Here is an 18,516-nt window from a genome sequence, read left to right on the forward strand (position 1 = left end):
AGTTGAGTGGTACTACTCTTGGAGCTAGATATTAATTAAGTGAGTTGTTAGTAACTTACTTAATTAGTGGGCATTCGTTATCTTAAACATATGGAGACTAACACACTCATGATAAGAAGGAGCCCATAATGTAATTTGGGATTGGTGCGGTAGTGTGATAATAACTCTCTAGTGGAATGAGTTATTATCGATGAACTTGAGTTGTGTGTTCGGGGCGAGCACGGGATACTCAAGCTCATCGAAAGGCCAAAACCAATTTCTCCTCTAGGCCCCTGTCGTAGCCTCATTATAGCTTCAAGTCCATCCAAATGTAAGGCTCTTTTTGGTGTCCAAGAAGGGGACCGGTCTAATGCTTGGTGACCAAGCAAGGGTCGGCCACATTCTCTTCCATAGGGGCCGGCCCTATTGTTTGATGAACAAACTAGTAGGGGCTTGCCACAATAATTCAAACAAGGAGGGTTGTTTTGAATTTTTAAAATCTTCTCTTTGTAGAAAACTATAAGTTTTAAAAGAGAGATTTTAATTTTTTAAAAACTTTCCTTATTTGAATTAGGCCACATGTTTTAATAGAGAGTTTTAAAAGTTTTCAAAACTTTCCTTTTTTAACCATCCTCATTGTTTTAGAAAAAAAAAAGGAAGAGAAGTTTTAAAAATTAAAATTTTCTATTCATGTTAAAAAAAGAAATTTTTGAAGAGAAGTTTTAAATTTTAAAACATGGTTTTAATTTTTAAAACTTTCCATTTTAGGAAAGAGAGCTTATAAAATTTTATAAGAGGTTTTCTTCTTGTAAAATTTTATTAAAAAAAAATTATCTTCCTATAAGTGGCCGGCCACCTTGCTTGGTGCCCAAGCAAGGGGCCGGCCAAGATTAGAATCATCCAACCATTGATTTGGTAATTGATTCAATCAAGAGGAAAGAAAAGGAAAAATAAAAGGGAAAAGGAAAAGCTAGAGGAAGATTTTAATTTTTGTAAAAATTCTTCCCTTATTTGCCTTGGGCAACTAATATAAAAGAAGGGGTGAAGAGGCTTCATGAGACACAACTCTTATTCTTTTGCTTAGAGAATCTCTTGGTGGCCGACCCTCTCTCTTCTCCCTTTCCCTTTGCTCTCTTCTCCTTGGTGGTGGTGGTGGCCGGATTTTAGAGGAAGAGGAAGGAAGCTTTTGGGTAGTGTTCATCTTGGAGGATCGTCGCCCACACGACGTCCAAGGCGAGGTGAGGAATACGGCAGAAGATCTCGAGGTCATTAGCATACAAAGAGAAGGTATAATTAGCAATTGTTTTCCGCATCATGCTAGTTATTTCTTTTTGTAAGAATTCCAAACACAAGAGGCATTAGATCTAGTTTTTCGAATTTGTTTTTCGAGTTTGTGTTTTCTTCTTTTTCGAATTTGTGATTCGATTGTTCTTTTTGGTTAACCTAGAGTTATTTAAGGAAATTAAATATTAGCTTTCCTTAAAAGGCTTTATCTAGGCGGTGGTGGTTGCTCCCATATCCAAGAAGGTCATGTGTCTCGCCATGCAGTCCTGGAAGCCAATTTTGGAAATTAATATTTAATGGAATTAATAACATAGGTGGATTTAAATCAATAATGTTAAGTTCCGCTTGCGATTCAAATCTAAACCATTAAGAACAGATAAGTTAAATTTGGAATCAATGATGTTAAGTTCCATCTGCGATTCCTAATTTAACTTCTAAAGAACACAATAGGTTATTTAAGGAAAGGTTCGACACTTGTACAAAAATTTTTGTACAGTGGAACCGGTACGTTTTCCTAGGACTAACCAACATTAGGAGTATAGGTAGTCGAGTGGAAGACGCAGCTAGTGAGAAGGACGGCACGTGGTGCGTCCGAGAGATGATGCGCTGTGGAAGAGTACACCAGCGGACGAGAAGGAAGCGTGCGGTGGTTCCGAGGAACGAGAAGCCGGAGCGGAAGACTGCTCGAGGAGCATGAGACGCAGCTAGCGAGAAGGTTGGCATGGGGTGCGACCGAGGGACGAAGACTGAGGATGAGTACACTGGCGGACGAGAAGGAAGCACACGGTGATTCCAAGGGATGAGAAGCCGGAGTGGAAGCTTGCTCGAGAAGACCGGAAGTTGGGTTCAGGTGAGCCCTATTCCGAATGGCAGAGATCACCCAAGCGAGCGGAAGACTCGGACTGAGGCAAATGGAGCCGAAGTAGAAGACCCGGGCTGAAAAAGGTCAACGGGGTTGACTTTCCCAGTCGGGGTGCCCAGAACTGTCCGGGATGCCCGGAACTATCCGGGATGCCCGGAACTGTCAGGGACGCCCGGAGTTGACTTTTTGACCTGATCATGTCAATCGCGATCTAAACATTGGGGGATAAAGTTTTATCCCACAGGGCGCCCGGAACCTCTTCGGGGCGCCCCGACCAAGGCTATAAATATAGCCTTGGTCCAGAAGCTTTTCATCATCTTAGAAATTGTAATTCCAACACTTGTGTGCTTCTTTTAGAGTTTAGCTTCTTTCTTTTTGTGCTTTCATTGCTATAAGAGGCTTCTCCGCCTGAAGGAGATATTCTAGTGTGACATCTTCCTTGGATTAACAACCTCGCCGGTTGTAACCAAGTTTTTTTTTTTACAGGCTATTCAACCCCCCTTCTAGCCGGCTGCCGTGATCCAACACCCTCATAGAGCTTGGAGGCACCTCGGGTGCAAAGGCTAGAGTGTGCATGCTGCGGAGTTGGAGGCGCCCTCATGGAGGCTTGAGGCACCTCGGACAACCTTGAAGGTGCCCTCAAGGAGCATGGAGGTGCCTTCAAGTGGATGAGCGACGACGGGGTCTGGGCTTATCCACGCGGCTGATTCGGCTGTGATGGAGGCGCCCTCAAGGGGGCTTTGAGGCGCCTTCAATAGCCCTTTTATAGAGGTTTCAACCAACAGCTTGAGATATCAATTTCTAAATGATTCATCCTTCGTGTGCTGCTCAAGAAATGACCCGGCTAAGCTACGACAAGTCCCCAACGACTCGAAGCTGCGAATCTTCAATTCTTGTTGTCAGTATAGATTTTTTAATACTATTAAATTGTAATACTCTTGTAACCTTTTGCGCAATATAGTTGTTACCCAAAATAAACGCTCAACGAGCATGGACCTTGGAGTAGGAGTCGCCCTAGGCTCCGAACCAAGTAAATACTTGGGTCCTTCTGTGTTGTGTTTTCTTATTCCACTGCTTAACTCTCGAACGTTTTTCGATTACGATAAGTGAAAGCCACAAGCGCTATTCACTCCCCCCCCCCTCTAATGCATCTTGATCCAACAAAACCTTCCTGCACCACTTTGCTAACAGCAGGAGGTATCAAAAGACCGGTTTGAGTCTATTCATGCTCAAGCAAGGGACCAAGGAATCCCTGCGAGCATGCATCAAGGGATTCAACCAAGTGACGCTAGATGTTCCGTTCAGCACTTCTGAAATATTGATAAGTGCCTTCTCTCAAGGCATATTAGAAGGAGAATTCTTTCGAACCCTTATTAGAAAGCCCACAAAAGACTTTGACGATCTGTAGGAGAAGGCGGTCAAATACATTAATATAGAGGAAGCCTAGGACTCTTGAAAGGAGGTGACTGCCCTAGCCCTGACCAACCAAACCGATCGAAGACCATTGCCACCTCCAGTATGCTCTAGAGACTCTCGACCAAATCTTTCGCTGGTTTGAGAGGCAAGAACAGTACAACACATTAAGGTCATTCATACCTCTTTTGTTGAACCCCTCTAGGGGTAATCTCGATATTGCACTTACCATTAATCCCATCATCATTCTACCAGTGAATGCCATCAATATGTCAAGATGCACCATAGAATAGAATAGTCAGGAGAATTGAATAAAAGATCTTAAATGATGCTCAGACCCAACTATAAGTACCCCATGATAGTTTTGATCTAATCAACCAAGTCAAGTTAGATGCTGTTGTAGTTTGATCCTTGTGTCTAATTGTACAAGAGCGTAGAAGCACAAGAAGTCGAGCAAAAGACACAGCTAACGAGAAGACAATATAAGAGAGAGTCGACGGGATCGGTGCATCCGAGGGACGAGGCGCTGTGGAAGAGTATGCTAGGAGATGATAAGGAAGCGCGTGGCGGTTCCGAGGGACGAGAAGCCGAAGCGGAAGGTTGCTTGAGATGATCGAAAAATGAGTTCGGATGAGCCCTATTCCAGATAATCGAAATCACCCGGAGCGGAAGACCTGGATAGAAAGTCAACTCTGAGTTGACTCTAGTCCGGGTACCCAGATTTATTCTGGGCACCCGGACTCCAGGCGCCCAAACCTGGTCCAGGCGCCCCAGGTGTGAGCCCGCGGTCGGGGGCTGGTTCAGCTAGGGATGGGCGCCTGAACCAGAAAACTTATTGAAATGCTCACTATCACAATCCAGTGCGACATGGATAAAATTCTATCCATGTCTTGACTCCTGGAACCCTTCCAGGTGCCCCGATTATGGCTATAAATACATCCCTGATCCCAGAAGCTAAAAATAACACTTGTAATCAATTCTATTTGAATTTAGCTTTGTAATTATGTGCTTTGACTGTTGTAAGAGGCTCCTCTATTTGAAGGAGACTTTAGTAAGCTTTTAACGTCTTGGATTAGTAATCTTCTGATTGCAAACCAAGTAAAACCTTTGTGTCTCTTTCTCTCTTTAATTAGTTGTTTAAATTCTATTTATGCAAGTATTAGTTTTAATTAAGCTGTAAAGTTCAAGAAGGGTGTTCATTTTTTGTGCAGGGCAATTCACCCCCTCTTACCGCCCTCCAAGGGACCAACAAGTGGTATCAGAGTCAGAACACTTCAGAAGAACTAACCACCGACCGAAGCATAAGAAATGGTTGGGCCAAGTATCTATCCACCGAAGTTCGACGGGGAGTTCACGATTTGGAAAAGAAAGATAGAGGTATTCTTAAAAATGGATTTTGATTTATTACTAATATTAAAATATGATTTTGTAGCTCCAAAAGACAAAGAAGAATATCAATGGACCAAGAAACAGCAAGTAGATTTCATAGCAAATGGATGAGCCGAATTTCATCTACTGAGAGTGCTACCTACATAAGAAGTCAACATAATCAGTGCCTACGAATGAGCAAATGAGCTTTGGGAGAAGTTCTTGGAGCTATACGAAAGTACGTCTGAAGCCAAACTCACGAGATGAGACCTACTTCAGAACCAAATCAGTAACCTTCAGTTAGAAGAAGGTGAAACTGTCGCACATCTTCACTCAAGGATCAAGGTGTTGGTGCAGCGGAGGCCGGCAAGAGGGGGGTGAATTGCTGTAAACAAAAAGTAACTATACCCTCCTCGTACTTTCAACTCAGTTAATGTAATAGTTAACAAAATAATAAATCAATAAAAAGAGACTCAGGAATTAACCTGGTTACAACCAAGGAGGTTGTTAATCCAGGGCAGTAGAAGCGCACTAAAAGAAACTCTCCTTTGCTGAAGGCGGAGAAGTTTTTTTACACTTTCAAAAGCTCAGAACTATTGCTAGGAAACACTACAGATTGAATGCTTGAGTTGTTGTTGAATTCCTAGCTCCAGGGGCCTTTATATAGGCCCTGGAAATCTTATCCCGAGAGTCCAAGACACCTCCAACAGGGTTTAAGGCGCCTCCAACTCAATCTGCGGATAAAACTTTATCCGCAGCGCAAATGGTCAAACTGGCCTGCTCAAGGCGCCTTAAACAATCCATTCAAGGCGCCTTCAAGGTTCCTGCTACAGTAATTTCTGCTACAGTAACTTCCAGCCTCATTTGACTCATTTTCTTCTTCACTTTGTCTTCCGAAGCTCCATTTATTTGGGTGATTTCGGCCAACCGAAATAGGGCTCACCCGAACCCAATTTCCGGCCTTCTCCTCGAGCAGCCTTCCGTCCCGGCTTCACGTCCCTCGAACGCCGCGCATGCTCTTCACGCCCACCGGAGTACTCTTCCGCAGCTCTCTCGTCCTTCGAACGCACCGAGCCCGTCGGCTCCCTTCCCGTGCCGTCCTTCTCGCTAGCTGCGTCTTCCGCTCGACTTCCTGTGTTCCTAAGCTCCTGCACACTCAGACACAGGGATCAAATACAGCAGGACCTAACCAACTTGGTTGATCACATCAAAACTACCACGGGGTCCAACACAAGGAACTCATCATCGGACTCACGAATCTCGGAGAAAAGGTAACCAATCGAGATTCACTAAGGTACGCACCTAACGTATTTCCTAGGAATCCTGAATGGTCAACCTTAGTAGATTCTAAGGATCTAGAAGTAAGTACATTAGAAGAATTATTTTCTACACTTGAAGTGCATGAAACTAGATGTGTAGATCTGAAGAAGGAGTCAAAGTACAACATTACCTTAAGGGTAAAAATGGATGAATCAGAATCCGAAACGACTCTCGATTATGATGAAATGATCTTTTATGGTAAGAAAATTCAAAAAAATTATTAAAACTAATAAGTTTAATCAAGTACAGGGTAATAGAAGGAAAAGAAAGGTAAGATGCTACCACTGCAATGAAGAAAGACACGTCAAAGACAATTGTCCAAAATTGAAGAACAAGAACAAGGATAAGGAAAAAGATAAAAAAGTCACCCAAGCGACCCAAAAAAGGTACAAGAACCTAAAGACGACACGAGACGAAACTTCATCAGAATCAGAAATCGAAACCTACGCCTGACTTGCACTGATGGCAAGTCACGAAGAAGGTGATGAAACAAGCTCATCAGAAATGAGCATCAAGAGTATCGATAAAGGGGGAGCAACGTCGGAGGAAATCAACTCTTCAGGAGGAACGTCTGAGATCGACAAGGTAAGTTAGGTACAATCTCTACCTCCAGATAAATTGTCTAAATTTATAAAAAATATTGTCAAAAAGTTCTTACAAATTAGAAATAAAGAATAAAAATTATTAAAATAAAATAATAATTTAAAAGGAATTCTAGCAACATCTTGTCGATTGGAGGATTTCGACAAACTAAAAATAAAAAATGAAAATTTAAAAGAACAAATACAAAATTTGAAAAATTCTGCATGTTTAACTTTTATTCCTTCAAATTTTAGAAATAATTCAGGACTAAATTTATGTTTTAGATATCATAAAGGCCAAGTTAGAAAGTTGTCACCAAAATATATTCCTAAAATTTTGTTAATTAATCCAGTAGGAAGGAACATATTGTGGGTTTCAAAATCATACTTGGATTAAATTTTTATGCATGTCTTACATTTGAATTGATTGAATATTTTTTTCTTACTTAGAATTGATTAAATAATTTTTTTGCATAATTTATGTTAAAAATTAATTTAACCTTTGTATTTCATTACTCATCTATAGAAAAATTTTTAAATTTTTTAACCTTTGTATTATTTTTCTATGAATTTTTTAACAAAATTTGTATTTTTAATTTAAAATTATTTCACCGAGTTAATTTCCACAAAATTTATATTTTTGTAAAACATTATCATTTTCTCTATCTAAGAAATTTTTTATGAAATTTTTTAACTATTGGTGAATTTTCTATAAATTATTTATCCAAATAAAAAGTTTTAATATTAAAAATTCTTAAAAAATTATTTTTTGAAAATTTATTTTATTTGCAAAGATACTTTCTATAATACATACTTAGAAGTTTTTTCAAAATTTTCAAACTTAAAACTATTTTTAAGAATTTCTTTTGATAATTCAACTTATGTAGAAGAAAATTTATTACTGTTTAAATCAAATTCATAATTTCATGAAAATTTTATTATAGCCTTGGTTATGTCTGCTTTACTACTATAAAATTTTTTAAATTAAAAATAGTTTTAAAAGTTTTTTTTTTAAAAATAATGGTTTATAAGTTATAAAAATTCAAATTTTCAAAATTTAAACTTAATGACTTCTTTTTTGGATGTTAGTCAACTTATTTTTATCCCTTAGACTCCTTTTTACACTTTTTTCGAGTTATTTTCATGGAATACTCTATTTTTAATGTGATCAAAGGGGAAAACTAGAGGTTAAGTCTAGGAGGAGTGTACATTTGTTTGCATATTTTTATTAAATGCAAAATATGTACTTGTTAGTTTTCTATTATTTGTTTTTTGTTAACCCTAACTTAACTTGGGTTGCTCACATAAAAAAAAGAGAGATTGTAAGTACCCCATGGTAATTTTGATATGATCAACTAAGTCAAGTTAGGTCCCGTTGTGGTTTGGTCCTTGTTTCTAAGTGTGCAGGAGCTTAGGAGCATAAGAAGTCATGCAAAAGACGCAGCTAGCGAGAAAGACAGCATGGGAGAGAGTCAACCGGCTCCGTGCGTCCTAGGGAGGAGGCACTGCGGAAGAGTATGCTGGCGGACAAGAAGAAAGCACGTAGCGGTTCTGAGGGATGAGAAGCAGGACCGAAAGGTTGTTCGAGAAGGATGAAAAATGGGTTTGGGTGAGCCCTATTCCGGATGACTGAAATCACTCGGAGTGGAGCTAGAGTGGAAGACCCGGATAGGAAGTCAACTATGAGTTGACCCTGGTTTGGGCGCTTGGATCACCCGAGGCAGCCATGGCGGCCCCGGGTGTGAGCTCGCCGTCGCAGGCCGGTTCAACCCGGTCCGAGCATCCAGACGAGAAAACTTATCAAAATGAGCGCTGTTGTGATCCAGTGCAACACGGATAAAATTCTATCCATGTTCAAATGCCTGGAACCCTTCTAGGCACCCCGATCAAGGTTATAAATATAGCTCTGATTCCAAAAGCTAAAAACAACACTTGTAATCAATTCTATTTGAGTTTAGCTTTGTAATTGTGTGCTTTGACTGTTGTAAGAGGCTTCTCCGTCTAAAGGAAACTTTAGTGGGCTTTCAACATCTTGAATTAGCAATCTTCTGATTGCAAACCAAGTAAAACCTCTGTGTCTCTTTCTCTCTTTAATTAGTCGTTTAAATTATATTTATGCAAGTGTTAGTTTTAATTAAGTTGTAAAGTTTGAGAAGGGTGTTAATTTTTTGTACAGGGTAATTCACCCCCTCTTGCCAGCCTCCAAGGGACCAACACAAACATCCGATCTGCAACTTAAACGATCAAATTTTCAAGGTTGATCAGCCACTCTTCTTGGCCAATCCGCCACTCTTCCTGATCGACCCACCAATCTTCTTGGTCGATCTGCCACTCTTCAGATTTGGCGTAGAATCTTATCCATCTCTACTTGGCAATTTGAGATTATCGGCTCAAACCATCTCAAGATAAGTATGAACTTGAATTTTAGAATTCAAATTCTAAAATATCTCTTTATCAAGTAGGAAGTTCAGACCAAACCGGCATTTGGGTTATATACCATGCCTCCAATCTCATTCGGGTCATACACCGTGCCTGTAATCTCATTCGGGTCATACACCGTACCTCCAATCTCTAAGACATTTGAGTCATACACTGTGCCTCTAATCTCTAAGGCATTTGGGTCATATACCATGCCTCCAAAATCCAAGGCATTAGGGTTCCAAGTTCCAGACTCTTGCATCGTCCAACCAAGTTATAAGTGAGCTTGCTGTCCCGCCTATGTCTCAGGCTCTCACACCGTTCGACCGAGTTATAAGAAAGCTTGGCCTCACGCCTATGTCTCAGACTCTCACGCCACCCAACCGAGTTATAAGTGAGCTTGCTCTTGCGCCTATGTCCTAGAATCTTGCACTGCCCGCCGGAGTTATAAGCAAGTTTGCTCTCATGCCTATCCCAGACTCTTGTGTCGTCTGACTGAGTTATAAGCGAGTTTGCTCTCGTGCATATGTCCCAGACTCTCACATCACCTGACCAAATTACAAGCGAGCTTGCTCTTGTGCTTATGTCCTAGACTCTCGCACCGTCCAACCGAGTTATAAGCAAGTTTGCTCTTGCGCCTATGTCCCAGACTCTCGCACTGTCCGACTGAGTTATAAGCGAGCTTGCTTTTACGCCAATGTCCTACACTCTTGCACTGCCCGACCGAGTTATAAGCGAGCTTGCTCTCGTGCCTATGTCCCAGACTCTCGTCCCAATTGCGAGTTATAAGCGTGCATGACTCACACGGCCAACGACCATCTGATTAGTTGTCCTAAACTCTCGTCTAAGTTATGAGTTATAAGCATACATGACTCATGCTCACAACGACCATTCGGTAAGCTATCCTAGACTCTCACCCCTACTGCGAGTTATAAGGGTGCATGGCTCACACGCTCAACGATCATCTTGTCGACTGTCCCAAACTCTTGCCCCAACTATGAGTAATAAGAGTACATGACTCACACACCCAATGACCATCCGGTTGGCTATCCCAAACTCTCGCCCTAATTGTAAATTATAAGTGTGCATGGCGCACGTGCCTAATGACCATTCGATCAGCTGTCCTAGACTCTCATCCCGGTTGTGAGTTATAAGCGTGCATGACTCACGCATCGAACGACCATTCGGCAGTCTATTCCAGACTCTCGCATCAGCTGTGAGTTATAAGTGTGCATGACTCACAAGCCCAATGACCAATCGACCAACCATCCCAAACTCTCGCCTCAACTATAAGTTATAAGTGTGCATGGCACATGCCCAACGACGATCTGGTCGGCTATTCCATATTCACTTGGGCATGACTCCTATCAATTCACTTGGGCATGACTCCCAACACTCATTCACTTGGGCAGGGCTCCCAATAGCAATTCATATGGGCATGACTCCCAGCACTCATTCATTTGGACAGGGCTCCGAATAGCAATTCACGCGGGCATGGCTCCCACCCGATCGACACTCATCATCAATCGCTACCCGCTCAACATCTCTTACATATCGTCGTCCACTCGACATTCCTTACATATCGTCGCCCGCACTCACATATCACTGCACCCTAGGCTTCCCTTAAATATCGCCACCCACTCGGTATTTCTTACATATTGCTATCTGCTTGGCACTCACATATCACAGCCCTCTCGGCATCCCTTACATATAGTCGCTCACTCGATATCGTTTTCACTACTCGCTCAGCATGGTTACTGCTACATGCTCGGTCTCGCCATAACTACTCGTTCAATATTATGCAGCGGGCCCAACGGTCTAAGTTTGTGATCGGGAGAAATTCAATCTTACTATATGTTATCTAGTAAGTCAGATGCATGTCTCCTTCGACTAGATTTGAAAGGGAGGCTTGTGATACGTCGTGTTATGAGTGACCCCGAAGGTAATGTGGGGTGGCAATCAAAGTCAAGGTGAGGAGATAGCCAAAGTCAAAGTGTACGTATCCTAATAAACCTCCTCTCATGAGTAGGACCTCTAACATAAATCGAGGTAGACAAAGTGCCAACCAGATCTATGTGGCTCAACTCCTCACTCCTCTTGAGCAGAACTCCTAGCATAAACCTAGGTGGACACAGAGTTGGCTGGATTTACGGGACTCAATTCCTCACTCCTTATGAGCAAGGATCCTAGCATAAACCTGGGTAGACACAGAGCCAGTATGATCTACATGGTTCAGCTCCTCACTCTTCATGAACAAGACTCCTAGCATAAACCCGGGTGGACACAGAGCCGACTAGATCTACAAGGCTCAGTTCCTCACTCCTCATGAGTGGGGCACCTAGCATAAACTTGGGCGGACACAGAGCCAGCGGGATCTATGAGACTCAGCTCCTCACTCCTCATGAACAAGAATCCCAGCATAAACCCGGGCGGATGCAAAGCTGACCACATCTATGGGGCTTAACTCCCCCACTCATGAGCATGATTTCTAACATAAACTCGGGCGGACATAGAGCCGACCGAATCTACAGGGCTAAACTCCTCACTCTTCGTGAATGGGGTTCCCAACATAAACTCAGGCGGACATAGACCTGCCGGATTTGCAGGGCTCAACTCCTCACTCTTTTTGAATAAGGCTCCCAACATAAACCTGAGCGGCCACATAGCCGATTAGATCTACAGAGCTTAGCTCCTCATTCTGCACATGAGCATTATTCTTAGCTTAAACCCGATCGGATTCAAGTCGATCTGACTCCCTTTAGGAGATAACATTGTCAAAGAATTGCAACAACCTGTCAGACATAATAGTTACTTATCAAAGAATATTTCATTACTTAAATATACACACAATAAAACCTTCCTCTACCTAGAGGAAGGTTGTCTTATATTTTCCACCATTCGACATATTTTAAGGTCAGACATTCTATGCCACTTAATTATTGCGAAGGTAAGAGATAGTATAAAAAAAGATTTTCTCCATTGACCAGATATACATACGCACATATATATATATATATATATATATATATATATATATATATATATATATATCTATATATATATATATATATATATATATATATATATATAGATATATATATATATCCACTTTTATTATTTTACTGGTCATCATCATCTTTATTTTTTTACTCAACTATTATTCTGATTTAAGAATCGAAAGATTTCTCATTGATTCTTACTCTACGACTCTCGTTGACTTTATCTGTAGGATGATGCGTAGCTCCTAGCTCCAGTACGCAGTTTTTGGCTCAAAATTCTTCCTCTTATCAATATTTTTGTCACCTCGTTGGCCATCTACCTACTCAACTTCTAGAGGAGACAAGTGGTCAACGTTTTTCCCACCAAGGAGATAGTATAACTGATAGTCTGCTCCCACGAACACAGGTACACACATAAGAAATTTAAATTTTTCTTCGACCTTTTTCTCCTCTCTCCTCTCTCCTCTCTCCTCTGCTCCCGCTCGCAAAGGCCTGACTTGAGTGTACTCGTTAAATTTTGTAGAATTATAGAGCTCACTCACAACCAAACCAATAGAACCCGCCAATCTCGAAGGCAGCTATGATTCACACGTGGATCTTAAATCGGAACAGAAATTAAAAAAAAAAAATTAGAGGGGCAAAAGGCTCTCACCCACACCCTGTCAAGGCATTGGCAAATAGCACAGTCTTTCTCCACTTGCTAAGGCTAAGGCTCTGTTTACTTCGAATGAAAACAGATCAGTTTTCGACAAGGAAAAAGGAAAATGATTACTTAATCGCCAAATCCAAGATCAGATTTCCATTGAAAATTCACAGATCCATACATTTCCAGAGGAGAAGAATGAATACATTTCCAGAGGAGAAGAATGAATGCCAATACATATCAGTGAGCAAGAGTAACTAATTGGGGGATCCTGAGGGAGGGAGGAGGCCGGGAATGAACGGTACGCCCGTCTGAGGAAGCCAGGTCTTGCCCTGGATAAATTTCTCCACGGTGAACTTTTGGGCGTGGGCGAGATCGACGTTCTTCACTCCTTTCCATTTGACTCTCTGGCTCTTGTCGGCGCCGGGGCCACGGTTGTCGATCTCGGTATAGAAGCAAGTGTTGAGGCCGAAGTCACCGAACCACGGTAGCCAGCCCTGGGGGTTGATCAGGTCGTCCAGCTGCGACTGCAACACGAAGGTCCTGGAGTACTCCTTCCATGGCCGTCCCAAAAAGGTGGGAAGCTTGTTGCGGAAGGGGAAGTATTCTGGGTCAGCGCTGATGGTGCAATTGTGGAGGATGATTGCGCCGGCGGATCGTCGGTCCTTGCGCCCCTGAGCTGTCACGATGTTCTGCTGGTTGTCCAGAGGCTTCCGGGCCAAGATGAGGCAGTTCTGGAAGATGGAGGCGGAATCGCCGAAGATGAAATCGATGGTGCCGGTGATGGTGCATTCGCGGTAGAACTGACGATAGGTGTGGACGTACAAGGTGTCCTGGTATCCGTCGAGCCTCACGTTGTAGAACACTGACCTGTCGGACTGCACTCGCAGAGCCACGGCCTGGTGCTTTGCTGCCCCTGCTGAGTTCTCGATCCATAGGTCCTTGGCGATGAATCCATTTCCAATCACAGCTGCATCGATAATTTGTATTTATTGTACGTGGTATATTTGTTTTTAACTGTGTGTGAATTTATAAGCATACCAACGGTGGCAGTTCTGAAGGTGCTGACGCCATCGATGAAGTTGAGATTGCTGGTGATCCTGGTCTTGGTAGGCCCATCGCCGACCATCATTATGTTGGTATGGCTCCGGTTGACCTGGACCAGCTCATTGTACACTCCTTCCTTGATGTAGATAACCACGTTCGTCGTGCTGTTCTTGGGAGCGAGTTTCAAGGCCTCGCCGATGGTCTTGACGTCGCCGGAGCCATCTTGGGCCACTGTAAAATCGGGCTTCAGCTCCGCCGGGCTCAACTGAAGAAGCCTTCGCTTGCCGCCAGAGACCCAAGAAGGGAACGACTCGCCATCGACTGCAAGGAGCTTGCGATTGAAACCCTCGAAGTTGAACTTGTCTAGTACATCTCCGAAGTTGGTGACGATGGCGAGAATGTTGCTGGTGAGCTCGGCGGAGCTGTTAAGCGCCTTGCGCATGGATGCCGCGGCATCAGTGTCGGCGTCCTGGAACCCGTCGAGGCACGTCTCCTGGTACGTGATGGTGGCACTGATCCACACCTTGAGGTCGTCGATGAACTTGTCGATCTTCTCCATGGAGAAGTCGTCGAGATGGTCGACCGAGTTACGGAGGTCGTCGATAGCGTAGTCCAGCAGTTCCCGGCAGTTCGCGAGGGCCTCGGAGGTGCGCGGGTCCTTGGCAGCCTCCTGAAGCGTGGAGGAGTGGTCGAAGGCCTGCTTGATGTGGTTAATGGTGACATTAAACACCAGATTGACGAGGTCCTTGGGCTCGGTGTTGTCGCCGGCGACAGACGACAACGTGGTCTCACAAGTCTGCTGGTAGTCGGTGGGCCGGCAGAACTCCTTGATGTTCTTCCGCGAGGTGGACAGCTCGGCCACCTGCGGCTGAGACGAATCGTCGCCATTGCGGCTGGAAACGGTGACGACGCCGACGGTGGCAACACAGGCCACGAGGACGACGGCAGATATTACGAGAACGACGGCCTTCCCCATGATAAAGTATTCTCCAACTAGTTAACTATCTAAATTTTGCTAATTAATTGATCGATCGTCCCCTTCCTATCAAGAGATTACTGCAGAACGGAATGTGGGATTTATTTGGAGATGGTGATGAAAGGAATGGGGAAGACCCCGAAGGCAGGATGATGGAGAAGGAGTAGTCGGAGGCATTATATAGCGAAGGGACGAAGGGGAGGTTTGTGGTCGTGAGGAATGAAGAGGGCGCGCCGGCGCGCAACGAGAAGGGAGAGCCATCGAGACCAAACCGAAACGGACGGCTGGTAAGAAATCGGAGAGCAAATTTTACTCTGCGCCGTACAACAAGTTTTCCAGGCGACGGTTACTTCGGCATCCTAAATTTTGACAAGAATTACTTTGGTCAACGACTTGTCGAGTTTCATGGATGAACCAACTTTGCTTGGGAGGATATTGTATAGATGATTTTTAAATTCTATTTCTTAGTAATATTTGTAATAAGGGAACATCACACGATTAATTTTATTTCTCATTTTTTTTATATATTGATACCGTCCGGAAGTTGAGTCAGACGGATCGTCGGATGAGGTGCATGGAATGTTGACCGAGTCACGATGACCCGGAGGGGGTGTGCTGAGATGACTTATATGTTGACCAATTCTTCAGAAGTCCTCTGTTCAACGCTACCTGCAGCCAGTGACCGAGTTAAAAGAAATAAAAGAGAATTACCAAAATTGACCGGGTCAAATCAATAAATCAAATCAAATTAGTTTTAGGATTATTCTAATAATTCTGTTATAATTATTAGAATAATTCTCAGAATAATTTTTAGAATTATTCTGTTATTTATTAATTGGTTAATTGACCGAGTACTTGTTTAAATCCTATATATTGTATTGTCTTGAGGGCAAATATCAACAAAAACAATAAGATTAATTATTACTCTCCTATTTTATCTTCTTTCTATTCTTCTTTTAACATGGTATTGTTGGTGCAGCGGAGTGCCGGCAAGAGGGGGGTGAATTGCTGAAAACAAAAAGTAACTATACTCTCCTCGTACTTTCAACTCAGTTAGTGCAATAGTTAACAAAATAATAAATCAATAAAAGAAAGACACAGAAGAATTAACCTGGTTACAACCAAGGAGGTTGTTAATCCAGGACAGTAGAAGCGCACTAAAAGAAACTCTCCTTTGCTGAAAGCGGAGAAGCCTTTTACACTTTCAAAAGCTCAGAACTATTGTTAGGAAACACTACAGATTGAATGCTTGAGTTGTTGAATTCCTAGCTCCAGGGGCCTTTATATAGGTCCTGGAAATTCTATCCCGAAGCTCCAACGCGCCTCCAACGAGGGTCCAAGGCGCCTCCATGGGAGTCAGCGGATAAAACTGTATCCATGCGCAAAACGGTCACTTTGACTGGTTGAAGGCGCCTCCAGCCTGGCTGAAGGCGCCTTCAACCTAGTTGAAGGCGCCTTCAAGCTGGAGGCGCCTCCAGTCAGGTTGGAGGCGCCTCCAAGCTAGCAGCTCAGCTCCTTTGACTTCGTTTCCAGCTTGTTGCGACTTCCGATGCTCCGATCTTTTGGGTGATTGTGGCCAACCAAAATAGGGCTCACCCGAACCCAATTTTTGGCCTTCCTCGAGCAGCCTTCCGTCCTGGCTTAACGTCCCTCGAACGTCGTGCACGCTCTTCACGCCCACCGGAGTACTCTTCCGCAACTCTCTCGTCCTTCGGACGCACCGAGCTCGTCGGCTCCCTTCCCGTGCGTCTTCCGCTCGACTTCCTGTGTTCCTAAGCTCCTGCACACTCAGACACAGGGATCAAATACAACGCAGGACCTAACTAACTTGGTTGATCACATCAAAACTACCACGGGATCCAACAATCTCCCCCTTTTTGATGTGCATTAACCCAAGTTCAAGTTAGGGACAACATAGACATAAATAGTAATTTTAAAGGTAAATTACTAGACTAACAGGTTAAGTACAATTTTGCAATAAATAAAATTGCAACACCTTTTTAAAAAAAAAAAAAATCAATAAGTAAACATTTAAAATTTTATCTCCCCCTTGTTTAACTTCCCTTTGAACTTGTACCTTTCTCTCCCCCTTTGATCACAGCAAAAATGAGGTTTAAGAAAATATGAAACAAATGACTTAAGTGAAATGTATAGAATTTTAAAAAAATTCTAAGTTAAGAATGAATTCCAAAAAAAAATTTTAAGTCAAATTTAAATTTTTGAGTTTTTTTTTTTAAATTTCTAAGTCAAAATGAATTTTTCAAAAAAAAATTTCTAGGTCAAATTTTTGAATTTTCAGAAAAAATTTTCTACCTCAATATGAATTATTAAAAAAATTTCTAAGTCAAAATAAATTTTTCCCAAAAAAAATTCTAAGTCAAATTTTTGAATTTTCAGAAAAAATTTTCTAAGTCAATAAAAAAAATTTCTAAGTCAAATTTAAATTTTTTTTTTAATTTTCACAATCTGACTTTTTATAATTTTAAAAAGATTTAAAAAACTTTTAAAGCATTATTTGATTATAGATTAATGCTTTTTCAGAAAGTTAATTAAACATTTTCTTTCAATATTTTAGCTTCCAGGTTGTGGCGAGGCACTAGGCCTTCTTGGTTATTGGAACAACAACCACTTCCTTAGACAAAGTTTCCATAAAGAATTTCAATGTTTAAGTTTCTCACTTTAAGCTTTTAATTTTTGAAAAATTAATTAAGTACAGATTTTGGAACCCAATAGAGGTTCCTTCCTACAGGATTATTCAAAAATCTAGGGGGTACATAGTTTCTTGGTATTTTTCTAAGTTGACCTTGATGCTTCCTTATATACCAATTTAATTTACCATAAGTTCTAATTTTTTACTTTGGAAATTTCTTTAAGCATGCATCATTTTTCAATTTTTCAATTTCTAATTTTAAATTTTCATTTTCTGATTTTAGATGATCATACATTTCTAACGGGCATGCTCTTGCTAAGTTCAACTTTAGTTCAACATTCTCTTTTTCTAATTGATCTAACTCTTTAGAAAGAGACTTGATAAATTTGAAAGATTGAGTTGGGGTTAGATTGCGTGCCTTACTTACCTGGTCTGGTGACGCTCCCCCTTCACTGCTGCTTTCTTCTTCTGATGTTCCTCCCCCTTCATCGATGCTCATCTCTGAGCTGGGCGTTTCTTCTTTCTGATGGTTGGCCATCAGTGCTAGTCCCGAGAATTCTTCGACTTCCGATTCGGAGGATGACGAATTTGACCAAGTAGCCTTCAGATTCTTGTGCTTGGAGGGTTCTGGTTTCTTGTATTTTGGCTTTTCCCTTTCTTTCTCCTTTCTCTTTAGCTTTGGACAGTCATCTTTGATATGTCCCTCTTCGTTGCAGTTGTAGCAGCGAACTGTCCTTTTCTTTCGATGATGCCTCTGCGATTTAAATTTATTAGTACTAAAAAACTTATTGAAGCGTCTTACCAGTAGTGCCGCTCGGATTCGTCGACTGAGGCTTCGGAGTCAGAACTGTTCATCTTTTCCTTTAAGGCAATGTTTTGACTTGTCTTCTCTGCTCCGTTGGGTTCTGAAACTCGAGATTCGTGAAGTTCAAAAGTTGAAAATAATTGTTCTAACGTACTTACCTCGAGGTCCTTA

The 18,516-nt window shown here is 42.1% G+C and overlaps 1 protein-coding gene across 1 annotated transcript; it reads right to left on the bottom strand.

Moving 5' to 3' along the window:
* Nucleotides 1-13,124: 13,124 nt before the first annotated feature.
* LOC121996587 (probable pectinesterase/pectinesterase inhibitor 21) lies at nt 13,125-14,890 on the bottom strand. Its single transcript, XM_042550601.1, has 2 exons — nt 13,909-14,890; nt 13,125-13,837 (listed from the first exon to the last, which is right to left on the bottom strand). The coding sequence occupies exons 1-2, from the start codon at nt 14,888-14,890 to the stop codon at nt 13,125-13,127; spliced, it is 1,695 nt and encodes a 564-aa protein (XP_042406535.1).
* Nucleotides 14,891-18,516: the final 3,626 nt, after the last annotated feature.

The sequence above is a fragment of the Zingiber officinale genome, chromosome 1A (assembly GCF_018446385.1).
Source record: "Zingiber officinale cultivar Zhangliang chromosome 1A, Zo_v1.1, whole genome shotgun sequence".
NCBI lineage: Eukaryota > Viridiplantae > Streptophyta > Magnoliopsida > Zingiberales > Zingiberaceae > Zingiber > Zingiber officinale.

What these genes read in the sequence shown, in the direction of transcription:
- LOC121996587 (XM_042550601.1), bottom strand. Translation starts at nt 14,890, where the DNA reads ATGGGGAAGGCCGTCGTTCTCGTAATATCTGCCGTCGTCCTCGTGGCC. An exon ending in CTTCAGAACTGCCACCGTTG is followed by an intron (nt 13,838 to 13,908) that starts GTATGCTTATAA and finishes TTATCGATGCAG; the next exon opens with CTGTGATTGGAAATGGATTC.